The sequence below is a fragment of the Arvicola amphibius genome, chromosome 7, assembly GCF_903992535.2.
Source record: "Arvicola amphibius chromosome 7, mArvAmp1.2, whole genome shotgun sequence".
NCBI classification, from domain to species: domain Eukaryota; kingdom Metazoa; phylum Chordata; class Mammalia; order Rodentia; family Cricetidae; genus Arvicola; species Arvicola amphibius.
In genome coordinates this window covers 29,372,458-29,399,933 of record NC_052053.1, presented here as the reverse complement: position 1 = coordinate 29,399,933, position 27,476 = coordinate 29,372,458, and the positions used below count along the sequence as shown (strand labels likewise).

General features: G+C 43.9%; 1 protein-coding gene across 2 annotated transcripts in view; it reads right to left on the bottom strand.

The window, feature by feature from the left end:
* Neb (nebulin) overlaps window positions 1-27,476 on the bottom strand; it is a 189,092-nt gene that overhangs the window by 11,489 nt on the left and 150,127 nt on the right. The window contains exons 123-146 of one of the 2 annotated variants that reach the window (XM_038336440.1): window positions 27,078-27,185; window positions 23,774-23,878; window positions 21,908-22,012; window positions 21,448-21,552; window positions 20,723-20,827; window positions 20,522-20,632; window positions 19,816-19,926; window positions 19,499-19,600; window positions 19,287-19,391; window positions 17,357-17,467; window positions 16,891-16,995; window positions 16,114-16,218; window positions 14,212-14,316; window positions 11,678-11,788; window positions 11,167-11,277; window positions 10,504-10,617; window positions 9,954-10,058; window positions 9,129-9,233; window positions 8,439-8,543; window positions 7,701-7,793; window positions 6,131-6,223; window positions 4,595-4,687; window positions 4,034-4,126; window positions 1,218-1,310 (exon numbers count right to left, since the gene is read on the bottom strand). In XM_038336440.1, the coding sequence (XP_038192368.1) occupies window positions 1,218-1,310; window positions 4,034-4,126; window positions 4,595-4,687; window positions 6,131-6,223; window positions 7,701-7,793; window positions 8,439-8,543; window positions 9,129-9,233; window positions 9,954-10,058; window positions 10,504-10,617; window positions 11,167-11,277; window positions 11,678-11,788; window positions 14,212-14,316; window positions 16,114-16,218; window positions 16,891-16,995; window positions 17,357-17,467; window positions 19,287-19,391; window positions 19,499-19,600; window positions 19,816-19,926; window positions 20,522-20,632; window positions 20,723-20,827; window positions 21,448-21,552; window positions 21,908-22,012; window positions 23,774-23,878; window positions 27,078-27,185 (2,499 nt within the window). The remainder of the gene's footprint in view (window positions 1-1,217; window positions 1,311-4,033; window positions 4,127-4,594; window positions 4,688-6,130; window positions 6,224-7,700; window positions 7,794-8,438; window positions 8,544-9,128; window positions 9,234-9,953; window positions 10,059-10,503; window positions 10,618-11,166; window positions 11,278-11,677; window positions 11,789-14,211; window positions 14,317-16,113; window positions 16,219-16,890; window positions 16,996-17,356; window positions 17,468-19,286; window positions 19,392-19,498; window positions 19,601-19,815; window positions 19,927-20,521; window positions 20,633-20,722; window positions 20,828-21,447; window positions 21,553-21,907; window positions 22,013-23,773; window positions 23,879-27,077; window positions 27,186-27,476) is intronic. The other variant, XM_038336441.1, reaches the window with a different exon arrangement.

Sequence of the window (27,476 nt, the reverse complement as noted above, 5' to 3'; positions counted from 1 at the left end):
CTCTTCTTTCTCCCCTTCATCTTTGTGAGCGCCGCACTTCCTAAGCAACTGCGGGGATTTGAGGTGGTTAGAACTCGGTTTTGTTATCCACCAAACTAAAATATATTAACATCTTTAAAAGCATCAGGTGAAGTAACAGAGGTCCAATCATACAACTGAGAAAGAAAATCAGATCCGTTAGAAGCAAAGGAAGGGAGGAGGCTTAATGGTGAGTTCAGATCTGGAGTTAAATGGCACCTTGCCCTCCCCCCCCACACACTTCTTTCCAATACCGAGCTAAGGTTCTCTTGATTGTGTTTGACTCGCTCCATCTCGGGAGTGATGGGGACTGCAGTTCCTGTCCCCAGGTTTTCTTTGTATAGCACCTAGGTGATAAGAAAGCATGCAGAACAGAACTGGCTGTCAATCACTGTCCCTCTCCTGTGGAGCAGCTGGCCGTGGGAGGGTGGAGAGGAAAAGGAGTTAGGGATGGGGAAGTACCAAAGCTTCAACCTGGAAGACAACAGGATTGCAGGAAGGAGCCGCAGAGATAGACATTAAAGAGGTTCTGTTATGTTTGCTGTTTGAATTTCTGCAGCATAGGCAATAAAGATCGCTCTGAAGGGAGAAATTAGTTGTTAACACTATCAGAGGAAAACGGGGGGAGGGTGGGTAGCAACCAAACCAAGAAAAGTTATTGCCATAAATCATGTAAAGGATGTTTGAGTTTTATCAATGTCATCGATGGGAAGATTCATACATACTTTTATTGACTTTCCAATGAAGTCGAAGTATTTAATTTTTAGTCCGGGTGGTCTTCAGAGCAATTATGTTAAGATGCTAAAGAAATGTCAGAGGACTATACAGGCGCCAGGAGAGCGGGAGGTTAGGATAGGAAAGGAGTCGGAGACCAGATCTTCACAGAATGGAGCTTTTGAAACTGTGCGTTCACGTTACATTTGCCAAAGCAAGGTAAACACAGATGCCGAGACACCCAGGCTGTTATGTGTTTTAAGCTGGGATACTTTTAATGATCAGGTTAATGTTTAACCAAGGTATGGAAACCGACTCATAGGAAACAGCAGCATTAAACTGGATACGAAACAGGTCATATTTTAAAAACTGGGATAAGTTAATTAGATTTTAAAGTTCTAGTCATTAATCTTTTTAAAAACATTTTAAAACAGTTAAAGGGTTTTTGGTTCTTTTTTTTTTTTTTTTTTTAAATTTGTAAATACCGAACTAAAGTTTTCTTGATTGTGTTTGACTCGCTCCATCTCTGGAGTGATGGGGATCGGAATGCCTTTCCCAAGGTTCTCTTTGTACAACACCTGTATGACAGGAGAGAGCACGGGGTGGGGAGGGACAGGAACAGTCAGACTGTGAGCCGCGCATCCTTCAGGAAAGACCACGCCCACTGCCCTGGGTGCTGGTGGTGAGTACAGCTCATTCGTTCACCTTCCTCCTCTAACCCACAGAGGTAGTGAGAACTACAGCTTTATGAGAGCACAGAAATGTTCACTGTGCAAAGAGACGAGTCTTTGTTGAGTGAGCAAATGGTCCCTTTTTCTACATAAGACATTTGTCTCAGAGCATAATAGGCATTTACAACTACAGACAGAATCTGGGCTCTCTCTGACTAAATTGGTCTTTGCTAAGGTTACAGAAATAATAAAATCCAAAAGTTCACATTTAACATACAGTCTTTCCCGTAGTATCTAAAAGCCCTGGGTACTCCTGAACAATATATAACTGGTGTAAAATCAACACAAATCATACTTGAACAGAGAAAAACTTGTCCAGGGCCATTAGAATGATTAGCTTCAAATAGGTATACACAATAATACACTGTAATATAGAAACAGTTAAAATATCATTTTGAAAAGCGATACTTTTTCCCAAAATGGAGAACAGTAAGTGAAGCACCCCAAAAGACAAAACCGCATACAGTGAAAACACATTAAAATTGGGAAGTTGTTAGTGAGCAGCAAATTAGGAACAGAACAAAAGGAGGAGTCACAGGAAGACACTCCTTTCACTGTGCCAAAGAGGGATCTTTCCACAGAAAATCAAACTGGCAGCAAGTACTTAAACTAACTCAGGTGGGCCCTCCTCCCACAAAGTGGATCCAGTTAAATTATTGGATATGTGAATCTTCGTTTCAGGCCCAGAAGTTCCTTATACAGAAGGATCACAGGTTATTGATTACTGTAGTTTTTCAGAAACATCAATTAAAAAAGAAAAGACAATAACGCAAACGCATGCTCTCTGATTTAATTGGCATGTTCAGAAAGAGAAAAACATGCCTATGCTTTTCTCAGTGCTAGGGAAGCTGAGGCGGGAGGATGGCACACTTAAAGCCACCCTGGACTATCTAGAAAGCTCCTGTCTTAAAAAAAAAAGTAATTTAGAACGTGTAAGTTTCTAGTCATAAATCGGAACTATCAAATTGAGGCTTTTGGTTCTAACCCTGAGCGTTTTTCTTTGCTGTGCATCCAGGTGAGACCTGTAGTAAGGACACCACTTTGCCCAAGCAAAGGCACTGGTCCTGCACACGGCCTTGGGTCAGTGTCTTTTCTTATTGCACTAACCTGGAAACATCCGACTGGAAGATTCCATGTAAATACAAGCTACCAGGTTTGGGTCGTCGGGAAATCAGTTAGTTTCAAAAGTACCAGTACTAACAACATGGCAAAGGAAAAGGATTTAAAGTGTTAAGTGGGGAGCCCACGTGGTGGAGCACTTGCCTAGTCCAGGCAAGGGCATAAGTTCAATTCCCACCACCACTACGTACAGACACTAAGTTAAAACAGATATACCTACATATCTAATGACGTTTTATGGAGGTATTTCAAAAAGTAGAAAGAAAACATCAAGATTAAATGGTAAGTACAATGTCCAGGACAGAAGGATTCAGTTGGTAAGTTTTAGTTTTTTTTTTCAAAGAATTTGTTAAATTATTATAAAGGGATAAATGGTAAGAATTTTGTTTTATCGGAATTATTCTTTTTAATACAGAGTTAAAGGAACTTTCTCGCAAATACCGAGCTAAAGTTTTCTTGATTGCGCTTGACTCTCTCCATCTCAGGAGTGACAGGCAGGGGAGTCCCCTTGCTCAGGTTCTCTTTGTACAATATCTGCGTGCACAGAACCGACAGTCACATCAGCCTGGATCCATCTTTTAGGTAAATATGACCTTAAAACAAATCTCCAAGAGTACTTATTCTTACGAAGAAGCAAAGCAAAACCAAGAAACAGAGCAACCGTGGACCGCTTTGTGCATTTAGTTGCACACCATATAATGGCTGGTCTCTCAGTGATATCAGAGCACACACAGGGCTGCTTGCTTACGCACATTCTCAAATATACAGGATTAGGCTTTACCAAACAGTACTTAGCTCGTTGAAGTTACTGTCTATGAGTTAGAGACAGCACTGAATCAGAAAAACTGAGGGCTTGAGGAGATTAATAAATATTCATAAACATTATCAACTTAGCAGTGGTCCTGAATACATCCCTCGTAGGAAAGCTCACCTGCATCTTTTATGGCATACAAACAAAACTCGCTGACATAAGTGAACTTATATTTCTGAGTTACTGTGAATTGATCTGTTATTTTCGAAGGATGATGTTTAAGGATCACGACCATTTAGGAAAAGCTACGTATACAAACAAACAAACAAAAAAATTCAAGCCACAATAATCACAATTCTGATTAGTGCCGTCCTTTGGGGAAGGATGTTAGATTTTCTTTTTGACCTGTACCACACTAGTTAGAACTGGAGGAAGAAAACTGAGAATTATAGATTTTTAAGGAAAGTAATATATAGCTGAGTTTAAACATTAAAAAAAAAATAGTTAAAATTTCACACCAGTATTAAAAATCACATTAGATTTGGGTCGAAATCTTAAGTAATATTGGCATCATTCTTTCATTATATGAATTTAGTCATTTTACATTTGTATGTTAAAGACATTGATGTGCCCACTGTTTGTTTGTTTTTTTTTTTTTTAAATAAGAATTAGGGTTGGGATTTTTGCCCCTGAGAAATACCGAGCTAAAGTTCTCTTGATTGCGCTTGACTCTCTCCATCTCAGGAGTGATAGCAGTAGGGGTTCCTTTCCCCAAGCTTTCTTTGTACAAAACCTGTGAGATACAAGAAAGTGCCCAGAAGACGTTCAAAACAAGCCAGAGACAGAGGAAAGAGGGGCTGGGGTGGGGGTGGGGAGGGAGATTTTTTAGATAGCGGCATTTAGTCAGGGCAATGCTTTTGCGCGTTGCAAAATGCAAAGATGAACTCTACACCACTACATCTTAGAAGAGAAAGGTACAGGAGGAAGGAGGACTGGGTTCTAGGGTGCAAGCACCCCGAGGAAGCTTGTTAATTCTGCTGGCCATATTTCAGATCTAGTTCACATCAGTCAGTTGCAAGAATGTTAAAGAGCAACAAGAAGAGTGGGCATTCTGGATGGGACCAGGGGGCTTTCATCAGAGGGCGATACACAAACACACAGAGCCATTAAAATGTTACTGTGGAAAGGAGGCCGGTAGGTTATTCTGGTAGTTTTTTTTTTTAATGGGAAAGAATTTCTTAGTTCATATATCCATAAATACCGAGCTAAAGTTCTCTTGATTGCGCTTGACTCTCTCAATCTCTGGGGTGATAGTGGTTGGAATGCCTGTTCCCAAGTTTTCTTTGTACATAACCTGCAGAATAATTAGAATACCCAGAAAGCAAAGTGACCACAAATGCTTTAGATTACAGCTCCTTGAGGGTGTTCGGGTGAGTGTTCATAAGAACGAGCTACATTTGGAATACGAACTTGGGGACAAAAGGAAAACAAAGTTCAGAAGTATTTGTAGAAATTTTGCCATCTTGAACACCAGATCCTAAGTTTTTCATTTTTCACAGTCAATACTTAGTGCATTCTTGAAATGCATTAAGTTATGACAGCAAATTTAATAACAATGAGAAACATTTTCAATTAGCATGTGCAAAGCCCTGGATTCAGTTGCCAGTAACCACCCCCCTCAAAAAACAAAAACAACAACAACAACAAAAAACCAACCCCAAACTAAGCATTTCATTGTATCCAGTCTCAATGTCTTGTGCATTCTAGGTCTGCATATCTATACTCAAAGCACATGTTGTCTGTTTTATAATTTTCTAACCATATGATGTTCTAATACTTTCTCCTTCAGAGTCATTGAGAATTTTATGCATTTCCTACCATTTTACCATATATACATATTTTACCACAAATATATTTTTACCACAAATGTTTGTTTGCCACAAACACACACACATTCATATATATATTTGTGAAGGCTCTTTTGCTACTCAGCCCTGACTCATGTTACACCCCTAGTATTCCCCCTGCTTCAGCTTCCTGAGTGCTGGGATTTCAGGCATGCATATACGGCAGGTTTATTGGAACCTTAGGTGGTCCCTAGTTGGACATGTGATATGAGCAGGACTAATTTGTATTTCAGGAAGAGCATCTTTCTCAGTGTTCTTTTACTGTGGGATCAAGTAAGCTAATACTTGTTGGTTGGTCTTTTTCCCCCCCACTGTGTTTATTTTTCTGTTTTATTTGTAGTGTTGGGATTGAACTCGGGGCCTTGTTCCACCACTGAACTATGTTCCCAGACCCTGCACTAAATCTATGCTGTTTTTTTACGGGGACTGCAAATTTTAACAAAAAGAGTAAGGAATCCCCACTTTCTAAACCTCTTATCTCCTTTCCTCTTAGTGAGTTGCAGCCTAGGCTCAGCATGGTGGTGTGAGCCGTGAATCCCATCACATGGAGGCAGAGGCAGGGTGGATCACCAGAAAACTACAGAAAGGCAAGAAGTTAGAAGCCAAAGCAACACAGAACCCCTGGGCTGGTTTTCTTTTCAGGTTAGGGGACAGAAATTCAAAATGACGTTTACAGCACAGAGAAGATATAAGGAGTCATAGGGGGTGAGCGACAACCATGACTGAGGTCTCTTGGCTACTTCTGCCATCTGAGGGGAACTATGGGGGAGTCACAGCATCCCTCAGCATTGGAGGCCATCGGCAGAAGGAGGGGATGGATGGCACTGGGGTACCAATGAGAGGAGAGGTGGCCCGTCACACAAATAGGCATGCCGAGTAAGAGTGTGTACCGAGCTAATGTGCTTCTGCGTCTCCTTGACACGTTTCACTTCGGGCAGGTCAGGGATTGGAGTTCCTTGTCCAATTGCTTCTTTATACTTGACCTATGGGGAAATGGGGACATGAAGGCACAATTGCATGCTGAGATCTTCTCACCTCCTCTGTCTGGTCGATTAGTAGTCCTGTACTTTTGAGGGGAGTTGGAGATGGTGCACGTTTACTTTCTGCTCCCCAGCTCTCCTTCAGTTTTAGCTGCTTTGTCCTGACGGAAGACCTCACCAGGTCACCAGACTGACCGCAGACTCACAGAGATCCACCTACTTCTGCCTGCTGAGTGGTTTAAAGGTGCACGCCACCACACTCAGATTGCCTTTTTCTTAATTAAGTGCTTGCCATGCACTGTGGCTTTCTCTTTTGCAGTTCTGAGGCATGATAGCAAACAAATATGGGCTTCTTTCCCTCTTTTCCAAGTCCATGAACATAAAAATTCATTCTACTGTATCTCTTAGCAACCTTAGCAGATGGCATCTTTACTTATTATGTTGATCACTTTGATTTTTTTTTTTTTCAGACAGCGAGACAGGGTTTCTCTGTAGTTTTAGAGTCTGTCCTGGAACTAGCTCTTGTAGACTAGGCAGGCCTTGAACTCACAGAGATCCACTTGCCTCTGCCTCCCGAGTGCTGGCATTAAAGGAGTGTGCCACCATCGCCCGGCCACTTTGACCTTTTTTTTTTTCTTTCAGAGGAAGCACATTGGTTTATTTATAAGCTTTGGTTTTTCTGCATGGCCAGCATCGCTCCTCCTGCTCTTTGGGGCCATCACTAATACAATAAGGGCTATCTGAACACAAACATTGCAGTACTAAAATCTGGCAATGCAGACAGCTAGGGAGGGCAGGCAGCATGCACTTTGGAATGTACAGATGCAGGGATGATTCTTGCCCCAGGTGGGATGAGATGGGAAGCCATGGCACTGATTATATGAGAAAGAATAATTATTCTGTGCTTTTCCATTTCACACTTTTGGACCAAGACTGCTTGAGAGGAGCCGGGCGGTGGTGGCGCACGCCTTTAATCCCAGCACTCGGGAGGCAGAGGCAGGCAGATCTCTGAGTTCGAGGACAGCCTGGTCTACAAGAGCTAGTTCCAGGACAGGCTCTAGAAACTACAGGGAAACCCTGTCTCGAAAAACAAAAACAAAAAAAACCCAAAAAAACAAAAAAAAAAAAGACTGCTTGAGAGGCAGCGGAGGTCAGAAAATGCAAAAGTAAGAAGAGGCTGCCTGGCCTCCAGCATCTTCCTACCCAGCAATCCCTTTGATTAGGACATCTGTAGCTAGCCACACATGTGCCTCCAAAAAGGTTCACTCCTTGGTGCTGATAGGTCCTATTTTCCCATAAGCCTCTGCTTTCCATCTTCATGAGAACCCCCACCGGGACGTAGCCTGTGATGTCGGCAGTGCCCAGACATCTGTTTTGAGGCTGGATGCTGTTTCTGGTGGCATGTTTAGATTACGACTTAGAAGCCACAGATTTATCAAAGTCAGGTCGAGAACAGCCCACGTGACTCTGACGTCCTTACCGAGCTAATGTGGTCCTGCGTTTGCTTCACTCTTAGCATCTCAGGGGTCTTTCCGATGGCTGTTCCCGGGGAGACATCCTCTTTATAGAGAACCTGGGCATTCAGAAGCAGGAGACTGTTACACAGAAAGAAGGAAACCCGGGCAGTGCCTGGAGAAAGACTAGCCCGCATGGCTTCCATGAAAACAAAGGCACTACACAGTATTTCCAGGCAAGGGCTGAAGTTTCGCTTCTGAATTCCTCCTGTCAGAATCAGTGCCCAGAACCAGAGAGGCAAGGCCAACCGCTTGCCAGCTCTTGAGAGTTCTCTTTAGAATACCACACCATATTAATACAGGATGAGAAAAAAAAAACCACAGAAAACGATTAAAAACCACAGAACTCATTAAAGAAATGCAAAGTCAGTCGGTCAGTTATTTTGTAGAGGGCTAATAAAAGAAGATCACACCACAAAGAAATCCACCACCTCGGAACAAGACAACACGGGTTACTGTCTGAGTTACTATTTGAGATCAAAAAATATAAAGAGAGGCGTTATTTTGTTAGCTTTAAGTTATTTCAAATGTTCTCAGGAGTGATGATTTGGGAGCAAAGTTTGGGGCATTTTACCAAGGACCCGCTAGCATCAACTGGGCAAGTTAGAGGTTAATTGCCTGTGTGAGCACGGGGCCCATGTACCTTCTTAAACAGAACGACATTGTTAGGTTAGCATTAGATGGAGAGAAAATCGTAAATGTACCGAGCTGAAATTCTTTTGGTTTTCTTTGACACGCAGTATTTCTGGCGTGTCTTGAACAACTGTAACTTTCCCTTTACTGTTTTTAAGGTCACACTGGTATTGGAGCTATGAAGAAAGAGTAAATACCCTGTTAAGATTGCCACATTGCCTGACATACTTTATAACTGTTCTATATTGTGGATAGGAAGCTAGAATTTTACATTCATAAAAGCCCGTGCCACAATAATCACAATGCGATAGCCCCAAATCAGTTCTTTACCAAGAATTTTGGAGAGAAACTCATTTTAGTGATGGGGTGTTGCTAGAGACTTGCTGGGGATTGAACCCCGGAGTCTCACGCCATAAGAAACTCACGTTCTAACACCAAGCTATGTGTGCTTCTAGACAGAACTAATTTTTAAAAACATAAAATATATAAAAATTCAAAGTATCTCTTGCTGAGGTTTAGTTGGAAAAGGACGTGTCAACAGTAAAAGGTGACAGCAATAGGCCTGCATTCAGTGACAAGAAGTCACCTGTTGAGCAGCTGAGACTCGGACACTCATTTGGGATTAAAACACAAAGTGAGCCCAGAGAAGATTTGCATACTCCTCTGCCCTCATGGGATGCCAAGTGTGTGTCCTCAAAGCCACCCCCTTAGCCTGCTGTCCCTCGACCAGTGGGCTGAGCCTCAGCGGAATAGAAACTCACAAGGCTGAAGTTCTTCTGGTTCTCACGGACTCTTTGCATCTCGGGAGTGTCCAGGACAGTCTCGTAGTATGACATGGACTTCTCTGCATCTTCCTTGTACTTTTTCTGGGAAAAGGCAGGGAGCACAAACATAGCATGAGCCCCATCGTTATATAGGCCGGTAACCTAAAAGAGCCCTTACACTTCGGCAGGGAAGGCACATCTGAAGAGTACTAACAGAGGAAGGAATCCTGTTGATGCTTTATTTTGTTTTTGTAATTGTTTAATTTTGTTTCAGAGACAGAATCTTGCAGTACAGTTTATGGCGGCCTCCAACCTTGTCTCCCCGACCTGCTGAGATTACTTCCGGCCCCACCTAACTTTTTGTCACAGGATTTTTAGGAATTGGGAAAGTAGCCCACCTGGGGCGCCCCAGGTTGTGTGGTTCAAGTTGATGGCTCAGTCTCAGGCACGAGTGAGAGGGTGGCCTACTTTGTGTCTTCCACATGCACCCACACACCTTAAACCCCCATTCTAACAGATGCTCCAACATTCATTAATTGTGAGTTGTACCGCGGAAGCTGCGGAAGGGCTCCAGGTCTTGGAACCTCCCTCATGATGGCTTGAGTTTTTCCTTCCAATGTCTGAGCTAGAACCCAGGGTGTCACACTTTACTACTGAGGTGCCTGCACCCCCACCCTTCTGTCTTTAAATCTCATGCAGAAAGTTCAATCCTGTCTCAAATCTGCACTGTAAACAAAGGCCTCCTGTTCTGGCGGGGAAAACAGTGTTATGAGAAAACTGTTGGGATTTACCAGGAAACCCTTTGCCCTAAGGAAACTTTACCTGGCTGGAAAGGTTCTTGACCTGCTGAGCATGAATGATCTCCGGGGTATCAACGACAGAAGTGAAATTGGCTTTTTCCAGTTCGGCTGATTGCTTGTACTTAATCTGTAAAAGGGACACCCATCAGTTCGGTGAATGTTTACGATACGCGTAGCCCTTATAGGCTTGGTTGAATTAAGACCTAATCATATTTCTTTCTTTCTTGTAATGATTTTTTTTTTACATGCATTGTTGTTTTGCCTGCATGTGTGTCTGTTTGAGGGTGTCAGATTCCCTGAAGCTAGAGTTACAGACAGTTGTGAACTGCCATGTAGGTGCTGGGAATTGAACTTGGATCCTCTGGAAGAGCAGCTGGTGCTCTTAGCCTCTGAACCATCTTCCCAGTCCTCTTCCTTTTTTTTTTTTTTTTTTTTAATTCTGGCAATCAACAACGCTTCTTCCTGTTGTGTTTATAGTTTTTAAAGACTTAAAATTTTATGTGTGTGGGTGCTTTGCTGGTACATATGTTTGATCTGGCGATGTTGGTAGCGTGCAGGGATGGAGTACTGACCTGGCTGGCGATGTCTGTAGCATTCTTGGCCCGCATAAAATCTGGAGTCTCGTTGGCCATGGTATTCAAGCCTCTTCCTTTAACTTCCAGCTCCAGGTCCCGCTTATATTCTTTCTGTAGAGGAATTGGTTTTTAAGGGAAAAAGGTCATGCGCCTTCTCTTAGTAGGTGGTGACAGTACCACATAAATAAAAATCCACAGGACACGCCCTTCACGAGTCACAGGCGGTGTCCTTGCCAGCTGCTTCCCAGGACAGGGTGGCATGCGTGTTCATCCTGCTCTAGGTATGGTGACATTAGGCAAGGGAAGTCTGTTGACATGGAAAGTACATTTTAAATCTGGCTTGGTACATTATCAGGATTAAATTTAGGAGCACACCAACCATCCCGGTGTGCTGTGCTGTTTTCATTTAAATGAGCATTGTGAATATATCAAAACTAAATCAAGCAATATTGGATACTAATTGGTTATGACAGCTGCTATAGACGCATCCTGTTTCATATCTACTCACCAGAAATTGGCATACATTTTATCTAGCAGTTAATAACTAGTCTGGATATAAAGTCTGAAAGGCAAAAATTATTTTTTTCTCTCTCTTGGTCTAATTTGGGTATGCAGGTGCCATATTAAGGATGTGCATGCAGTAGCTGGCTACAGTCTTACCTCATTGAGGATTTGAGTGGCGTTCTTCGCTCTCAGCATGTCAGGAGTATCTTCCATTTCAGTGAGACCTTTCCCTCGAATGCTTTCTTCCAGATCTTTCCTATACTCTTTCTATGTCACAAAATAAAAGCAACAAAATTGACAGGTAATGAGTAAATAAAACAATTATCCCAATTTTAACAGTTCCTGGTTGAGTAAGTAAATAGGTGATTATGCAGGGTGTATGGTTCACGGTTGGTGTTAATTATTAAATAAATACAAGACTAGAAATTAATAGAATGCAAAGGTAGGCATGTTTGATTAGATTGTCTACAGAATACTAAGGTATGCATGTTTTATTAGATATTCCATTTTAAAAATTAGAAGAATTAAAAGGGTCATAGATTAGACAGTAGTACCAAACATAGGAACTCCACCGGAAATCCCAAGTGGTATCTGGGTAGGAGCACAAAGGTGAGTCATTAGTGTAATTATTGGGTGAAGAGGGACGGGAAGACCAAGCATCTACTACCTCGCTTGCTATTTTGGTTGCATGTCTGACATGTAACAAGGCAGGCGTGACCTCCAGGCCCGTCAGGTTTCTGCCTTTAATGGACTCTTCATATTCTTTCCTATATTCTTTCTAATATGAGTAAAAAGGAAAAACAAGAAAGACCCTGTTAGAATCCATATTTCAGTCATGTAGGTTTTCTTTCAGGGTTTGGCCTCTTAACCACAGTTCTGACAAGGTGTGCACATTTGAAAGTGTCTCATTGTTCTGGAAATATTTGGCTGGCAGTCAGTGGCTCCAAAGAAACTCTGAAGTTCTTTGATGACTCCCAAAAGTCTACCTAAGGTTGGGATGGAGCTGGCACCAACCACAGTGAGGGAATGGGTGGGCCATTAACTTAGAATCTACTCTCTTCCTGAGACTGTCCCATTTAATTTATTATTATTATTATTATTTCCATCTTTGTGGGTGATGCGTGAGTGAGAGCATGGGCACACACATGCCACAGTTCTTATGCCAAATGCATACGTGAAGGATGGGGACAGCTTGTAGGCATCAGTGCCCTCCTTGGGTCTTGTGGAACTTGGGTTGTTGGGTTGTTGCAGCACAAGTCCTTCACACACTGAGCCATCACGCTGTCCTGTCACACGTTAAATTTTACTTTATTTTATTTTCCCGTGTATGGGAGTTTTGCCTGCTCAGGCCAGAAGGGGGGTGTTGGATTCCACAGGAACTGGAGTTACAGTTGTGAACTGTCATGTTGGTGCTGGGAATCAAACCTGGGTCCTCTGGAAAAGCAGTCAGTGTTCTTAACCACTGAGCCATCTGAACAACTCCTCTACCGCAAGTTTTTTTTTCTTAAATTGGAGAAAATATTTTGTTTCAGAATTTACAGCAGCTCCAGGGAATGGAATTAGAAAGAGGAGCCCAAGGGACCACACCTGCATTGGCACTTCGCAACATCATGACTTTGTTTTTGAGGTGTGGCAGACAGGCTGGCTTTGAACTCATGATCCTCCTGCATCAGCCTCCTGAGTGCTGAGATTACAGGTGTGTGCCACCACCCCTGTCACAACCTCCTTTTCAACCTCTTCATTGAACAGGCAACATTACCATGTGCCAGCACTTTGTTAGGTTCTAGCGTTGAAGTGACAGACACAGTCCTGTCTGCATTACAGTGCCAGGCTCAGTCCTCTTGGGCCCCAGGGAAGCAGTAAGGGGCTTGTGACCTATTATTTGAATCCCCGAATAGACTAGGTGAAAAGTGAGGCTGGAGAATAGGAATCTGTGGTTTCATCCATGGGTGAGAGAAAGGGCTATTCCCCTCTCCTGATCTCTTGAACACATGACGTCACTCACAGAGAACAGATGTTAGATGCGTGCTTTGCTGGCTTATCTTCATAGGGCTTTAAATCCCTAGGAAGGTTTCAAGAGTACCACAGAGCACTCGCATAGACTTAGTTTGGACTCACCTATTTCTTGAGCCTGTTTTGAACTTTCTATGACCTGCATTCCATATACCAAGAAAGCTCACAAACTACTTCTCTTTAAAAATGAAAAAAGACAGAACAGAACAAAGCATCATCTGTTGTCATAGGCCTCACGGAGAAGAGGCAAGCAAGGTCTCCAAAGGCCTATTTCCCTGTAAAATTCATTCTCTGTTTATGGTTCAAACTAAAAAAAATATTTTAAAAATACCTCCTCTTTTCATAAGGAATATGGCATTTGACTTGACTTTTCCTCTACATGTATATAATATACTTTGATCATATCTACATCCCCACCCCATCTCTGTCTCTTTATCTTTCTTTTCTCCCCATCTTCCTTCTTGGTCTTCTTCACAAATAATTCCCTCTGTGCATTCATGTCCTTAAAAATAAAACCTGGGTTCTGTAAACATAGGACATTTGTCTAAGTCTGGCTTGTTTAACTTAACACGATGACCTCCAGTTCCATCCATTTTCCTACAAGTGACATGACTCCCTTCTGTGTGGGAGTAGCACTCCATTGCGTATAAATAACACAACCTTTCCCATATTCATTCATTCACTCCATTGCGTATAAATAACACAACCTTTCCCATATCCATTCATCTGTTGATGGGCAAGTAGGCCGATTTCCTGACTTGACTGTAGTTACTACTGCCACAGTAAACACGGGTGTGCAGGAAATGGAACCCCACTTGTTTGTCCCGGGGCACCCCACTAAGTGGAGGCCACGGCAAAGCAGCGATGTACCTGTACGGTGGGAACTCTTCTTTCAGCAAAGAAATATTCACACTGTGGTCCATATAATATTTTCATGTTTAGGAAGGATTGTTTTCTAATTTTATGAAAATACTTGCTGGAACAAAACATGTACGCCAAATACTACTCAAAACATCCTAAAGAAAATAATTATAGGATTTCTACAGTGAGCAGGAATTTAGGAATCGTGGGTTACAAAGCTATGTCTCCGATCACTTTTGAATAACTGGAGGCTGGAAATGGTCCTGCCTGAGCCAGTGTTCACTGGTTTGATGTTGCTGTCCTTTATGGTATTTCTTCAGGACTTACCCCACTCTGCATCTGCTGAGACTCTTTGGCAGTAATATATGTTGGAGTCTCAAAGTCGAGCATGGGCTTTCCTCGTTCTTTTTCATATTTTTCTTTGTATTTCACCTAGGGATGAGAAGGTCTGTTAAGTATCTCCCTGTCAGTTCCTAGACTGGCCTTGAACTCATAGCCCTCTTGTCTCAGCTTCCCAAGTATGGGGATTATGGGGTTGGGCTACTACCAAGCTAGAGAAAGGACTTTTAGTGACAAACTATGTCCAGTTAATTCATCTCATTGCCACTCAAGAGACTTTCCTGTTGTGTTGCTGATCGAGGACCTTTTAGTTGATGCCTGGGCATGGGGTAAGGGTGGGGCCGAGAATCAATGCTATCTAAAAGTACAATGTACAATGTTTAGATTTAGTTTAGAGGCACAACAGAATCAGTGGCAACAATCAGCTGATGGGAATATTGACTTATGGAAATGATGCTTGGAGAAGGTTGCCCATATCTGAAGTTGGCCAGGATTTGATAGCGATTCATGAATGCTTTGACAATAAATAGCATCTGTTGATATTGCTGATAAAACCCCCAGTCCTTTCAAAAGAGCTATCACCAGAGACTTGTGATTTCAACTGAATGGAGAGCATATGAGGTTTTATAAGCACATAACTTTCCTGGGTTATCACTCTCTCTCTATTTGACTATTTGCTATAAACTGGCATAGGAAGAAAAGCTAGTTTACAGTTGGACTGAATCACTAATAAACTTGATATTAACAAATAAAATTACCTCATTCTTACCACATGCTATTATTAATAGGGAGTCACATAAACAGAATATTTCACAGAGGAGAAACTGAGACAAAGACAGAAAGGCCCTTCCACTCATAACCTTAATGGCATCGCTCAACTCAGCTTTCTCGATTATATGGGACACTGGAAGAAGACACACTGCTTACATGGGATGTGGGGTACCTATAGTAACTCAGCCTGCTGGACAATACCTGATGGGGCCCCATAATGGTGATTTTGTGGTAGCAAGGCCATGTTAATAGAACGTTATTTTCTCTGGGAAAAAAAACCACTTTTCTTCTGAAGAAAATTATAACACCCAGATCTTCTTCCAGGGCTAGATCTGATGATGTCACGTATCTAGTAAAACCCTCCCCTAGGAATCCCTGTCTGCTGGTGTTTCCTGACTTGGGACACAGACCAAAGGGCACATCAGGGTGACTGTAAGGGGCTTGTCTTGCTGGGAAATTAACTGTCATGCTTCCAGCCTTGTCATAACCTGAAGAACAGTACAGCATGTATATGGTGTGGGACAATTGTCTGTATTCTGTCAATTATATTTTAAATAAATGCTGATTGGCCAGTAGCTAGGCAGGAAGTATAGGTGGGACGACCAGACAGGAAGTAGAGGTGGGCCAATGAGAACAGGAGAATTCTGGGAAGAAAAAAGCTTATTTAGCAGTCCTGGCCCATCCACAGAATAAACAAGATGTGACTGCCTCACGGAATAAGGTACTGAGCCACGTGGCTAACATAGACAAGAATATATATATATATATATATATATATATATATATATATATATGTTGTAAGAGTTAATAAGAAGCCTGAGCTAATGGCCAATCAGTTTATAACTAATGTAGACCTCTGTGTGATTTCTTTAGGACTTAACGATTGTGGGAACCTGGCAGGACAGAAAACCTCAGTTAGCATGTATATTTTTCTATTATGCACAAAAACTGTTAATGCAATACTTTCAAAATGTTACTAAGTTCAAAGCCCCAGTACCAGTGAGCCTTTTCTCAAATAAAGTCTATTAAAAGCCTCATTCCTAGAGTGGACCTGGTACTGGTTATTGATACTGCAGGCGAACAGACGCTGGCTGTGGGCCGCCATCCTGATGGACTTACTATGCTCTGCAGCTCCGTGGCTTCTTTGAGGTGCAGCTGTTCCAGGTTGTCAGGTATCGTGTGGTAGTGGCCTTTGCTCTTCTCATAGTTCTTCTTGTACTGGTACTGAGGGGAAGCAGCAGAAAACACATCAGTAGGAAGGGCCCAGTGTCTCAGGTTTCCTCTTTAGATTGGCTGTCTGGGGGGCCAGGCGTGTGGTGCATGCCTTTAATCCCAGTATTTGGGCAGGGGTGTCAGGGATCTGTGTCCAGCGTCAGTCTGGCTTACACAGCAAGCTTCAGGCCAGCCAAGTATAGAGAGAGACACCCTTCCACCCCTTCCCCATAAAAAAAAAAAAGAAGAAAGAAAAAATGATTGGCTAGATAGAGCTCCAGTGTAGTGCTGTTCCTAAGACTAGAGACATACACTGCACTGGTACGGATGCTTCTGTGTAGGCATCAGTGAAAGTGAGAGGCTATTTTAGACAATTCTTTTACATCTTTGCAAGGACTAGAGCTATTTGTTTGTTTGTTTTTCTCCTGGACATCAAACCCATGGGTTAACATTATGGAGCCACATCCCCAATCCAAATAGAAGCAGCTTTACATTCTAAGAGGTATTGTAGTTGATGCAGGATTGGAAGATTAATGCCATTTGGAGGAATATCATCAGCTAGGAATTTTAAGAAAAGTTCAGAGTAAGTATCAGTAGCAGAGAAGAGACCATACAATCTCAGAGGAGGAAGCAAACTGCAAATGGCTGAAAGGAGCTGTCTCCAGCATGGATGATTGAGCTTACAGAGCTGGCAAGCTGGCTTGTGTTGAGGACGTGATTCATTATCAGGGACTCCTTCATGTCAGTCACAGGCTTGTGGAGTTTCTTCAGGTCAGCCTTGTATTTAACCTAGTGGTAAGGGAGGAAAAACTGGAAATCACATAACTAGAAAATAGAAAACAGCACTAAGGAAATGAACAGGAAGATGCTGCTTCGTGAAAGGAACGCTGGGGGTGGGGGGGAGGGCTGCGGAGGAAACTTAAAATAGGACACAAAGAAATATGACATCTATAAATTAGGCAGAATCATACAGATATAGAGGTTACCAGGAGCCAAGGGAAGAAGGGGTTGCTTAATGGTTTTGTCTAGGGTAATTTAAAGGGCTTTGGAAATAGTGGTAGCTGGAGAACACGTGAAAGTGATTAGTGCTCCTGAAATATGGTTAAAAGGCAACAGGATGTATACAGGTCACCACAGTTAAAGAACATACCTCACTTGCAAGGTTGTTGGCATCTTTCATAGTTTTGTAGAGCTGGCTGTCTTTTGGGTTGTATTTTGGTGTCTTGCCTTTCTCTTTGTCAAAATTTTCCCGGTATTTAACCTAACAACAAATGCAAACATCCAGATTACTCCTGAGCATCCGATAGGGAAATGGGAGCGGTAGTGGCTATGCCCATACTGTAAGGGGTCACACAATTTGTTCTCCAGCTTATGTTTAGAAACCCAGTCACCGCAGCTATGACATGAAAAGAAAGTGTGCTAGTGCACATGGGGACAGGAAGAAATAGACCCTCATGCTGAGTAAGAACAAAGCCTAGAAGTGTGCAGATCCACCCTGGAGACTGTAACTTCATTCGGAAGCAGTATTTGTTCTGAGGAGCGGCCACCCAGTTGGCTTCACCTGAGTGTCTTCATTCAATCTCAAGTTTACTTAAATTTCCAACTTTTAAAATTAATGAAACAATCCAAAACAACAACCCCAAACACCTTTCCTCTCCAAAAGAGGGCTGCCAGGCAAATGCAGCCTACCATAATGGCAGACATGATCTGAGCACCTTGGGCTATGGTTTAACCAACCTTATCTTCAAAAATGTGTCCATACATAAGATCCAGCGCTTCAGCAATGGGAAGGGTGGTGCTGGACCAGGTGGGAAGGGCAGTGACATTTGGGACTGTAAAGGCTACTTCTGCTCACTAACCGTGGAGGCCACTGAGGTAGCTGTGCTACCATGGCCCCACAAGAGGCAGCACCCAGGCTCTGTCAGTCCACAAGGCTCAGTTATTGGTCTATAGCACACGCAGTGCTGGAAGTGGTTATAAGTTAGTTTTCTTTCTAGTAATTACTTCTAACTGTTTAACATCTAGTTAATGGTTTAATGTCTAATTGTTTAGTTGGTTTTCAGGGCATTGTACGAGACGTTGGTACTTGTAAAGACTAGAAAACAATCCCCAGATAGAAAACTACTCCCATGAAGACCTGTTTTACAAAGGATGAAGGAACTATGGGGAAAACTCTTCAACATCTTCCTATTCCAAGTATGTTTCAGAAGGAAAGCTCTGAAAAGAAAAAGAGTCTGTATGGTAAGTGTGGTGGTTTGAAAGAAAATGTCCCCAAAGGGAGTGGCACTGTCAGGAGATGTGGAGGAGGTGTGTCACTGTGGAGGTCTCTTTTGCTAAATCTTCCTGGCACCTGCAAGATGGAGCACTCTCAGCTCCAGCAAGGTGTCCCCCCCTGCACACTGCCATGCTCCCTGTCGTGATGATAATGGACTAAACCTTTGAAACTGTGAGCGAGCAACCCCCCCAAAATCTTTTCTTTATAAGAGTTGCTGTGGTCATGGTGTTTCCAACACAAAGTTAACAGAAAAAAAAAAAGAACAGGACCTTTGACCTTCTTTTTCTTTTTTAAATGGCACTAACAGGATCTGGTTATTCCTCTGACCAAGGTCCATGAAATGAGAAAGGATTGCCTTGCTGGCATCATTCTCCCATTACTGATGAGAATCTCAAGTTGCCCCATCACGACTGCATGTGCTATGTGCCACAAACATGGCACTGACATGGTATTCTTTTATGCAGTTGGGTTTTAAAAGTTAGAAATTCATCACTGCTACACAGTGCCAAGCATCTCGTAGGTGACCTACATATAAGGTAGACTTGGATATGAATCTTACTGCCTGCAAAGAGGTCCCCTTTGTCACATGAGAGCAGTTCATTACACAGGCAGCTAGATGCATACCTATAAATGGAGATCTGGAAGACTACAGAGCCTAGCTTGGTTAGCAGGAAATGAGTCAAGGCCCTCAGTACTTTTCAAAGGGCTACCGTGCAACTTAAGAACCCGTGTCTGCTTAGTTGCTGACACTGCTCTTTCTGGGAAGCACTTCCCACTGGAGTCACTGCTTGCTCTTTTCCCTTACCTGGCTGCTCAGCCTGGCTGCCTTCTTGGCCATCTCAATGTCTGGGCGGCCAAGCATACTTAACCCATGGCTGCCTTCCTTGCGGTGCTTGGCTCTGTACTCCACCTGTATGAGAGAACCGAAATGGGCAGTGTGGTCTTAGTGGCACACACCCTGTTCTTCTTTTTCACAGTAGCCATTGGGTGCCAGGGACATTTTAAGGGCACTCTTACCTCGCTGGCTTGTTTGGCTGCCTGAGTGGCCTTCTTGATGTCTGGCCGATCAGCAACTGTGGTGTAATGCAGATTCTCTTTGGCATCTTTTTTATAAGCAACCTTTATTTGGGGGAAGGAAATGCTTATTTGAGGTACACAGAATTCTGAAACATCCTCATTCAATATAAGCATCTTTTGTGTTACGTAAAAGCCAGCCAGTTTGCAGCACTGTGGTTCTAAACCCATTGGCAAGAGAAATCACTAGAGCAGGAACGCACACTCATCTGGGGTCCACAGGCTCAAGAGAGCCACTGGGATGCCGAGGGGGAACTTACGTCGCTCTGCTGCTTGGCCACTTCCATGGCATGCTTCACCTCGGGGGGCTCTTGCATGATGGAGTAGTTGGACTTGCCTTTCTCTTTGACAAACTTCTTTTTGTAATTTGTCTAAACAACATCAGAATTACTCACGTGAGCGGAGGAAGATGAGAAACAGATTTATTTGAAGACTCTGAGATCTCCGGGAAAATCCATGGCTCCCCATCATGGTGCCAGTTAGAACTTCAATCTACTTTCTCCCCACCCTTTCTCTATTTGAACCAGAAATACCAGGCAAGTTTAGAGAACTGAATTCAAGCATATTAAATGCTTACTCCTGATTCTTACCTTTAGAATATACGAGTCATAGTCTCTAAGAGCAGGATGCAGTGGGCAGAGATTACTGAGGTGCACAAGGTGATTTTAGCTCTCACACTGCACAGTAGTTTAATGGTTGCAGAAGTCTTCTTGACTGGCCCTGCGCCCTCCCATTATCAACACTAGTTATGCCTTCTACTGCTGGCTGTGCTATGAAGCAAAACCTACGTCTGCCACGACTGGCATACCAATACAGTTTTAAAAACTAGAGTTTAGGATTTGTATACAAGTAAGCACTCAGGTTATGGATGCTGAGACATATAAGAAAGCAATTGGTAAGCAAGGAGGTGGCAGTCTTTGACCCGGTTCAAAGCTGCCATCTAGAGCTCTGTGGCTAGCCACTTACATCACTGACATGCTTGGTCACGGCCTTGACGTGAACTGTGTCCCTGGTCTCCGGCAGTGTGGTGTATGAACCCTGGGCCAGGTGCTTCTTCACATGGTCCTTGTACTTGTTCTGGGGGAATCCACAAAGGGCGTGTTAAGGACTCTGCTTGGGGCCTCAGCCTGTGATGGAAGCGAGGCATATGGGCCGTGGGTGGGTTACCTCAGACACCAGATTGCTGACAGTCTTTGCCAGGAGGATCTGTGGGGTGTCAGGTACAGCATGACACGTTCCTCTTTCCTTAACATGTTTCTCTTTGTATTTCAGCTGTAGGAGTAGAAGGGGGGAGAAGTAGTCATTTCTTACTTTCTTTGAGTATCCTGCATACTTTTAATCAGCCCCCAAATCCCTCAACAGTATCAGAGAGGATAACACCAAAGCACACAATAAAGAATTTGATGCGCATTCAAAATGTTTTTTTTTTTTTTTTTGTCCCCTGACAACTCTGAAGTTGAGGCTTTAATAAAGATGGCATCTCACAGCAAACCTTTGCCTTCAGTTCAGAGCATTCTCAAATATGCCATCAGGGCTGTACGCACCATCTTTCTTCCTTTCCAGATGTGGGAAGTACGCGGTAGGAAGAAAAGGATTTCACAGAAAAGAGACTAAAGGTTTGGGAGAGAATAGAGCCACAGCTTCCGAGTCCTAGTCTGTGCTGTGTGAACTGCCGGCTGTGGTTTAAGCCAAGAACAAGCCCGGGCCCGCCAGCATTTTTACAGATGGTGCTCAGCTCATCGCTGATGCCACTGAGGGCAGGACCATGTGTCAGGACCACAGCCAAGCCCCTACAGAGAGGACTTCTGTCCTGTCCTGGATGTTTCTGGGGATTGTTGCTGCAAGAGATGGCCTCGAGCCAGGGCAGACACTGTGGAAGGCAGGATACTTACATCGCTTTCTATTAAGGAGTTCCTGAGGGCCAGCACCATGTCCTTATCGTCAGTGACAGACAGCTTGCAGCCCTTGAGAAACTCCCGGTCCAGCTTATATTCATACTGTGATAGAAGAAAGCAGAGGATTCAACCAGAGAGAAGTCTCTGAAGAAGACTTTCCTAGACTAAAGGGAGGGGATTCCTGGCCGTTCCCTTCATCCCTTCATCCCTTCCAGCCCAGAGATCAGAACCAGGACCAGGATTCGGGTCTCCCAGCCAAACCCCCTCTAGCTTCAGGTCTCTGAGTCCACAGTGCCTATGCCCAGTTGTCAGAGAACAGGCTCAACAGCCGGGTTGGTTTCATAAACTTGCTTCTCCCTTCAAACTTTCTTCTCCTTGGACCTCATACGGTACCCGCTGGGGTTAGTGCCCTGGCAGGGCACATTAGAAACAACCACACGCTGCCTCCGTCCCTTACGTCACTCTGCTGTAGCGATGACTTCGCAGCCTGGATGAAGTCAGGCCGGTCAGGCGTCCACTTCCAGTAGGCTTTGTTGGCTTCGTATTGCTTCTTATAGTCCAGCTGTTTTGAATGTGACAGAAAGACAGTACTCAGGCTCCGTTGACGAATGCATGCAATGCGCAGGAAGACTCCTGCCATTGGACATTCCACCAATCATCGCTCATGAAACCGTCTGTGCTCTATGCAGCTCGCCAGCCACTCAGGTCATCCATCGACACCCTTTGCCCCCAAATCGGCGCTAAAGCTTTGAAATGCTTCCGGGTGAAATGATTCTACAATCTTCCTTAACTGCCAGTACCCCCTCATCACCTGCAGAGTCAAGTGCTGGTTAGCTTGTAAGTAAATTACAGGTGTTTCTGTAAAGGTGGCCGGAATATTACAGAGACTACATACAACCACCACCCAGATTCCACAGGGTCTATTTCCTTCCCGCATCTAGTTCCCTGTTCATTGCCGACTAACTGGTTGTGGTGGTTTGAAAGAAAATGGCCCTCAGACAGAATGACACTATTAGGAGGTGTGGCCTTGTTGGAGTAGGTATGGCGGTCTTGTTGTAGGAAGTATGCCACTGTGGAGGCAGGCTTTGAGGTCTCATATATGCTTAAACTGTGCCCAGTGAGACAGTTCACCTCCTGTTGCCTTGGGTCAAGATGTAAGAAATTTCAGCTTCAGTAGCATCATGTCTGCCTGCATGCTGCCTTACTTCTGGCCATGATGATAATGGGCTAAACCTCTGGAACTGTAAGTGAGCCCCAATTAAATGTTTTTATTGATAAGAATTGCTGTTGTCATGGTGTCTCTTCATAGCAATAGAAACCCTAACTAAGAGAGTTCTCCTTAAGACACTTGCTAACTCCTATGGCACCTTAATTTACTGGCCCCAATAAATGGATGCTTCTGGAATGAATGAGAATCAGATGGGTTACTACTAATGTCTCATAACACTATTTTATATATTTTTAAAAGTTGGTGCCCATCTAATTCGTGGAGTTGTTTCTGTGGATGAGACTTTAAGATATTACAGCTAAAGACACACATCAATGCAGGCAGATCTAAACAAGCGGAGGATCTAGACAGTGACCCGATGGCAGCTAGTAACTCCATTTTCTCCTTCAGAAGGAGATGTTAGGGCTAAGGGCCCGAGGAGAGCATGGGGCAAAAGAATGAAAGATGCTGAAGCCCTTTCCAAAGTGCAGCCTTCATTGCAGAATTAGCCTTCAGGTTTCAGCCGCTCACAAAGGCTAAGGAGATGTAACGTGTGACTAGGTCAGGACGCCCTTGCCCTTCTTCATGCTCCTTCATGAGGAGCAGAAGGGGTGCTTGGTTTTTAACATCACTCAGTACTCATTTTCCTGGAGATGAGCTTTTCATCTGGACGGGCAGAGCTCTGTCTCACGAAGAGACTCGAAAGGACCTATGCTTCCTGAAGTCGATAAATCCCTACCGCGCTTGCCATGAAGCAAACGGCAAACCACAGCCATCTCCAAAACTCACGCTGAGGTTTTCCTGCCACTGTGATGACAGGAGGAGGGGAGACCTTCAGCAGGCTGTGTGGTCGTGAGGGCAGAGCCTCGAGAAGCATTGGCGCTCAAGGCTCAGTAGGGTGTTAGCTACCTCTCAGCCTTTTCCCTTGCTCTCCTGCCCTTCTGCTTTCTGCCGCGGGAGAACGCAGCAAGAGGAGCCACGCCAGACACACCGTGCTTTTGACCTCCCTGTCTCTAGAGCGTCAATCAATTTCTGTAAGCTACCTAGTCATGGGTGTTCTAGTACAGCAGCAAGAAGAGGCTAAGGTTGCCTTGGGGGGAACATCTTGGCACTTACATTGGTGTTGACTTTGTAGGCATCTTTGGCTGCTTTGATATGAACAGCGTCTGGCTTGATGGTGCAGTTAGATTTATTTCTTTGGTAAACTTCCTTGTATTTCAGCTATGGGAGGAAACAGTGGCATGGTAAATTTTTTCCCCCTAGGAAGGAAATTAGTTAAACATTTTATAAACAAAGTAAAACTGTAATGTTAGCACATGACGTTCCCCGTGAGAGTGTTGAGTCGAACCCTGCTGTGGAAAGGAGATGGAGCTGCCAAGAGACGGGCCCTTCTTCCTTAGAAGTGTGGTCAACAGTGCGGCCACGGGGTTAACACCTGTGGGCGTGGTCTGAACAGGGAGCTGGTGCTACCCACTTCCACTTTACCTTCCTGCATCAGGGAAGCTTGGTGCAGACGTCCTGAAAACCCGCCCTCGAGGAGGCATTCAGGGCTGCCCTCCTCTGTGTTTCCATAGCTCTTCGCGCTCTCTGCTCAAAGCATAGCCCTTTATCTGCCTAGCTTCCTATTTAGCTGAAGCTCTTCAAAGTGAAGTTGTTGTCTCCTATCCAGGGACCGGCACATAAACACTCAGGGGGCAGAGGGACTGAAAGGTGCTCTCCTCACAGCTGTGGGTCCGCAGCTGCCCCTCGTGAGGGCTGGTAACTGGATTGAATGGAAGAGGCCTGACAAGCCGTTCCTCTGTGTTGCGTCTGGGACTTCTAGCTTTTCTATTTTTGTTTTCCCTAAATTCCACGGCCCTAGGATGCAATCTGGTCATTTCCACTAGTTGTCGGGGAAGAATCCCAGATGTACCACGACTAAGGTAGAGTGAGCTTCTCAAAGGCAAGGAACCGTAGTAGGGATTACTATATTTATGAGAAGAACCACTGCATTCTGGGCTTGACCACGGACCTACTGCATTAATTCAGACTCCAGGAGGAAATCCTAGGAATTAGTACTTTTCATCAGTACCCAATCCCAGGATATTCTAACACGCATTTGAGGAAATAGGTATAGATACGCCTCAATTTTCTGCAGGGAGCAAGCTGTTCCCATATGGGCTCGACCTGACAGATACTTATGATCATTTATGTTTGTAACATCCAAACTTATTTTAACAGATTTTACATTGCAAAGATGCTCTTTACAGATTTCCACCTTCTCAACCAATGTACTGAATAATCAAGTGTTTTTCATGGTGAACCATAGTCAACAATATGGCATATTTATTCATCTACCAATGCAATTCTGAGCACAGTAATAATCAAGTTTTTAGGATGGTGATTAGGCACAGCATAGTTGCCTCAACTCAGATAAATACATAAACATGTGCATATGCATATACACACGCACACATATATACATATATGTATACATTGTGTATTTATGCATGCATGTGTGCACCCAGAAGTGTACATAACCACAGAGTTATTTAAAACATTGAATCTATGTGAGGCATGTTGGTTCATGCCATTTGGGAGGCTGAGACAGGGGAACCAGTGTGAGCTCCAGGCCAGTTGGAGCTACAGAAAATTAAATAGTTTTAAAATAATAAATAGTGAATCTTTTTTTTTTTTGGTGAAAATGATGGTGGTTTTCAACTACAAAATCAAGCAAATATCTAGTTTTGGTTTGGTTTATTTTTGAAACAGATCTTGCTATGTAGCTCTATCTGGCCTTAAACTAGCAATCCTCCTGTCCAGCTTCCTAAATGCTAGGTTATAGACATTAATTGCCATGCAGATCAAAAGTCAACTATTTGAAAATTTATGGATAGGAATTCTTGTGAAATTCAGAGTGTGAGAACACAAGTTTGTTTTTCTCAGGGAAGATAAGGTGGAGAGAGTGTTTTTGGCACATGTGACATGCTGCACTTTTATTGACAGTGGCCTCCGTGAGACCGCTTCCCCATGCTGGCCTGTAGTGTGGCTCTGCTGTTCGCTCATCCAGAGCTGGTGATCATTTCTTTAGCACTTGCCGTAGTTTGGATCTGGAATGTTCCTAGAGTCTCATATGCTAACGTCTTGGTCCCTAGCCGCAGGTGTTGCTAGGAGGTGGTGGAAGGTGGCCGCATCTCCCACAGCTTCTTCTGCCTCCCAACAGCACTGCCTGCTGGTCCTCCGAGGGGAGCCTGAGACCCCACCTTTTTCTTCTTTTGTATCTCAAGCCTGAAGAGGTCAGCAATTTTGCTCCACTGTGCACCTCTGCCATGCCGGTGCAGCCACATCCAGGCTCAAGCAACAGGGCCAGCCAATCACAGAGTGGAAATGCCCGACTATGTGTCAAAATAAAACGTTCTTTTTCTACGAAAATTTATCTCAGTGACAGCAAGTGAACACATCTCTTGAATGTGTATGAAAAACAGGGAGGGAATGATGTCTGAGTACTAGGTTAAGCTCTCGACTGACTTTGAAGTTTCGGTTCTCTGGCTCCTGGAGCCCAGGCATTACACTGCTAACATCCATGCCACGTGGAGAAGATGCCCGGAAGAAGCCTCATTTATATAGAAGCCAAATGACCATCAGCTGTCAGTTGTGAGTGTGGCTCTCTGTGGATTCAGTTTTGTACGGCTGTGCTTATCTGATCCTAACTGCCATGATCACCCAAATCGGTTTCTCCTGCACTGTTTCCCAGCAAATCACTGTAGTGATAAATAGACCTTTGCAACCAAAGGTCGGTGCCAGGGAAAGGTCGAATTCTTTGGCATTATTGTTTGTTGCTGTTGTCTGCTTTTGCTTTTGAGGCAGGGTCTCACTATATAGTTCTGGCTGGTGTAGAACTCACAGAGACCCACCTACCTCTGCCTCAGGACTGCTGGGATTAAAGACACGTGCTACCATGCCCAGCTGACATTATCTCAAGATGAGTAGGCACGTTCCTGGTTCTGGTGGAGTTGCCTTTGACCTTTGACCTGACCAATATACATAGCTCTCCCTCTGTTGCGAACTGTACGGATCTGCTTCGTCTTGCTTCCCTGGGCTAACTAAGCTCCATCAGTAAGTCCCCTCCAACTGCACTCTGTACCTCTGGATCTGCCTGCCCTTCTCCTTCACACTGACGTGGTTCTCACACACTGTGCCGGGGTCCTGGAAGATTTGCCTTGAATTTCTGGCCCAGCTGTGGCCCAGATGTCTGCCTACAGCCTTTGGAACAAACCTATTTTGCTGCGTCCAGCCAACTTAGAATCATAAGGAAAATGGAGGATTATGATTTCAGGCTATTAGGATGCAAAGTGGTTTTTCCCCAGACAGAGGTCACTACCTGGGGTTTACGCCATCGTATTAAAAGCCCAAGACAGAGGGGCTAACAAAGGCTACTCACATCACTGACTTCATCCTTCACTTTGCGGACATGCAGCAGCATGGGTGTGTCATGGATGGTGGTGTAGCCTCTGGGTCTGGCCTTGTTGTATTCCAGTTTATAAAGTATCTGCAGCAGATAAAAGGCAGGAAGGTACAAAATTACATTTCTCCATTTATAATTTAAAATACAAACGGAAAGTGAATAAGAGGGAAAGGCAATTCTATAAACCCAATAGGCGTTTGTATCTGTCTGCTGGGGCCTGATGCTCCACTGGCAGGCTTGCCGATTTGAAAGACAAGTCTCCAGTGTGAAAGAAGAGAGAGCTCTGTGTGCGGCAGGCATGCAGCCCCCTTACCTCCCTCCCCCTGCATCTCAGATGCATGACAGTCTACAATGGCCCCCTTCTGGGCAAACACT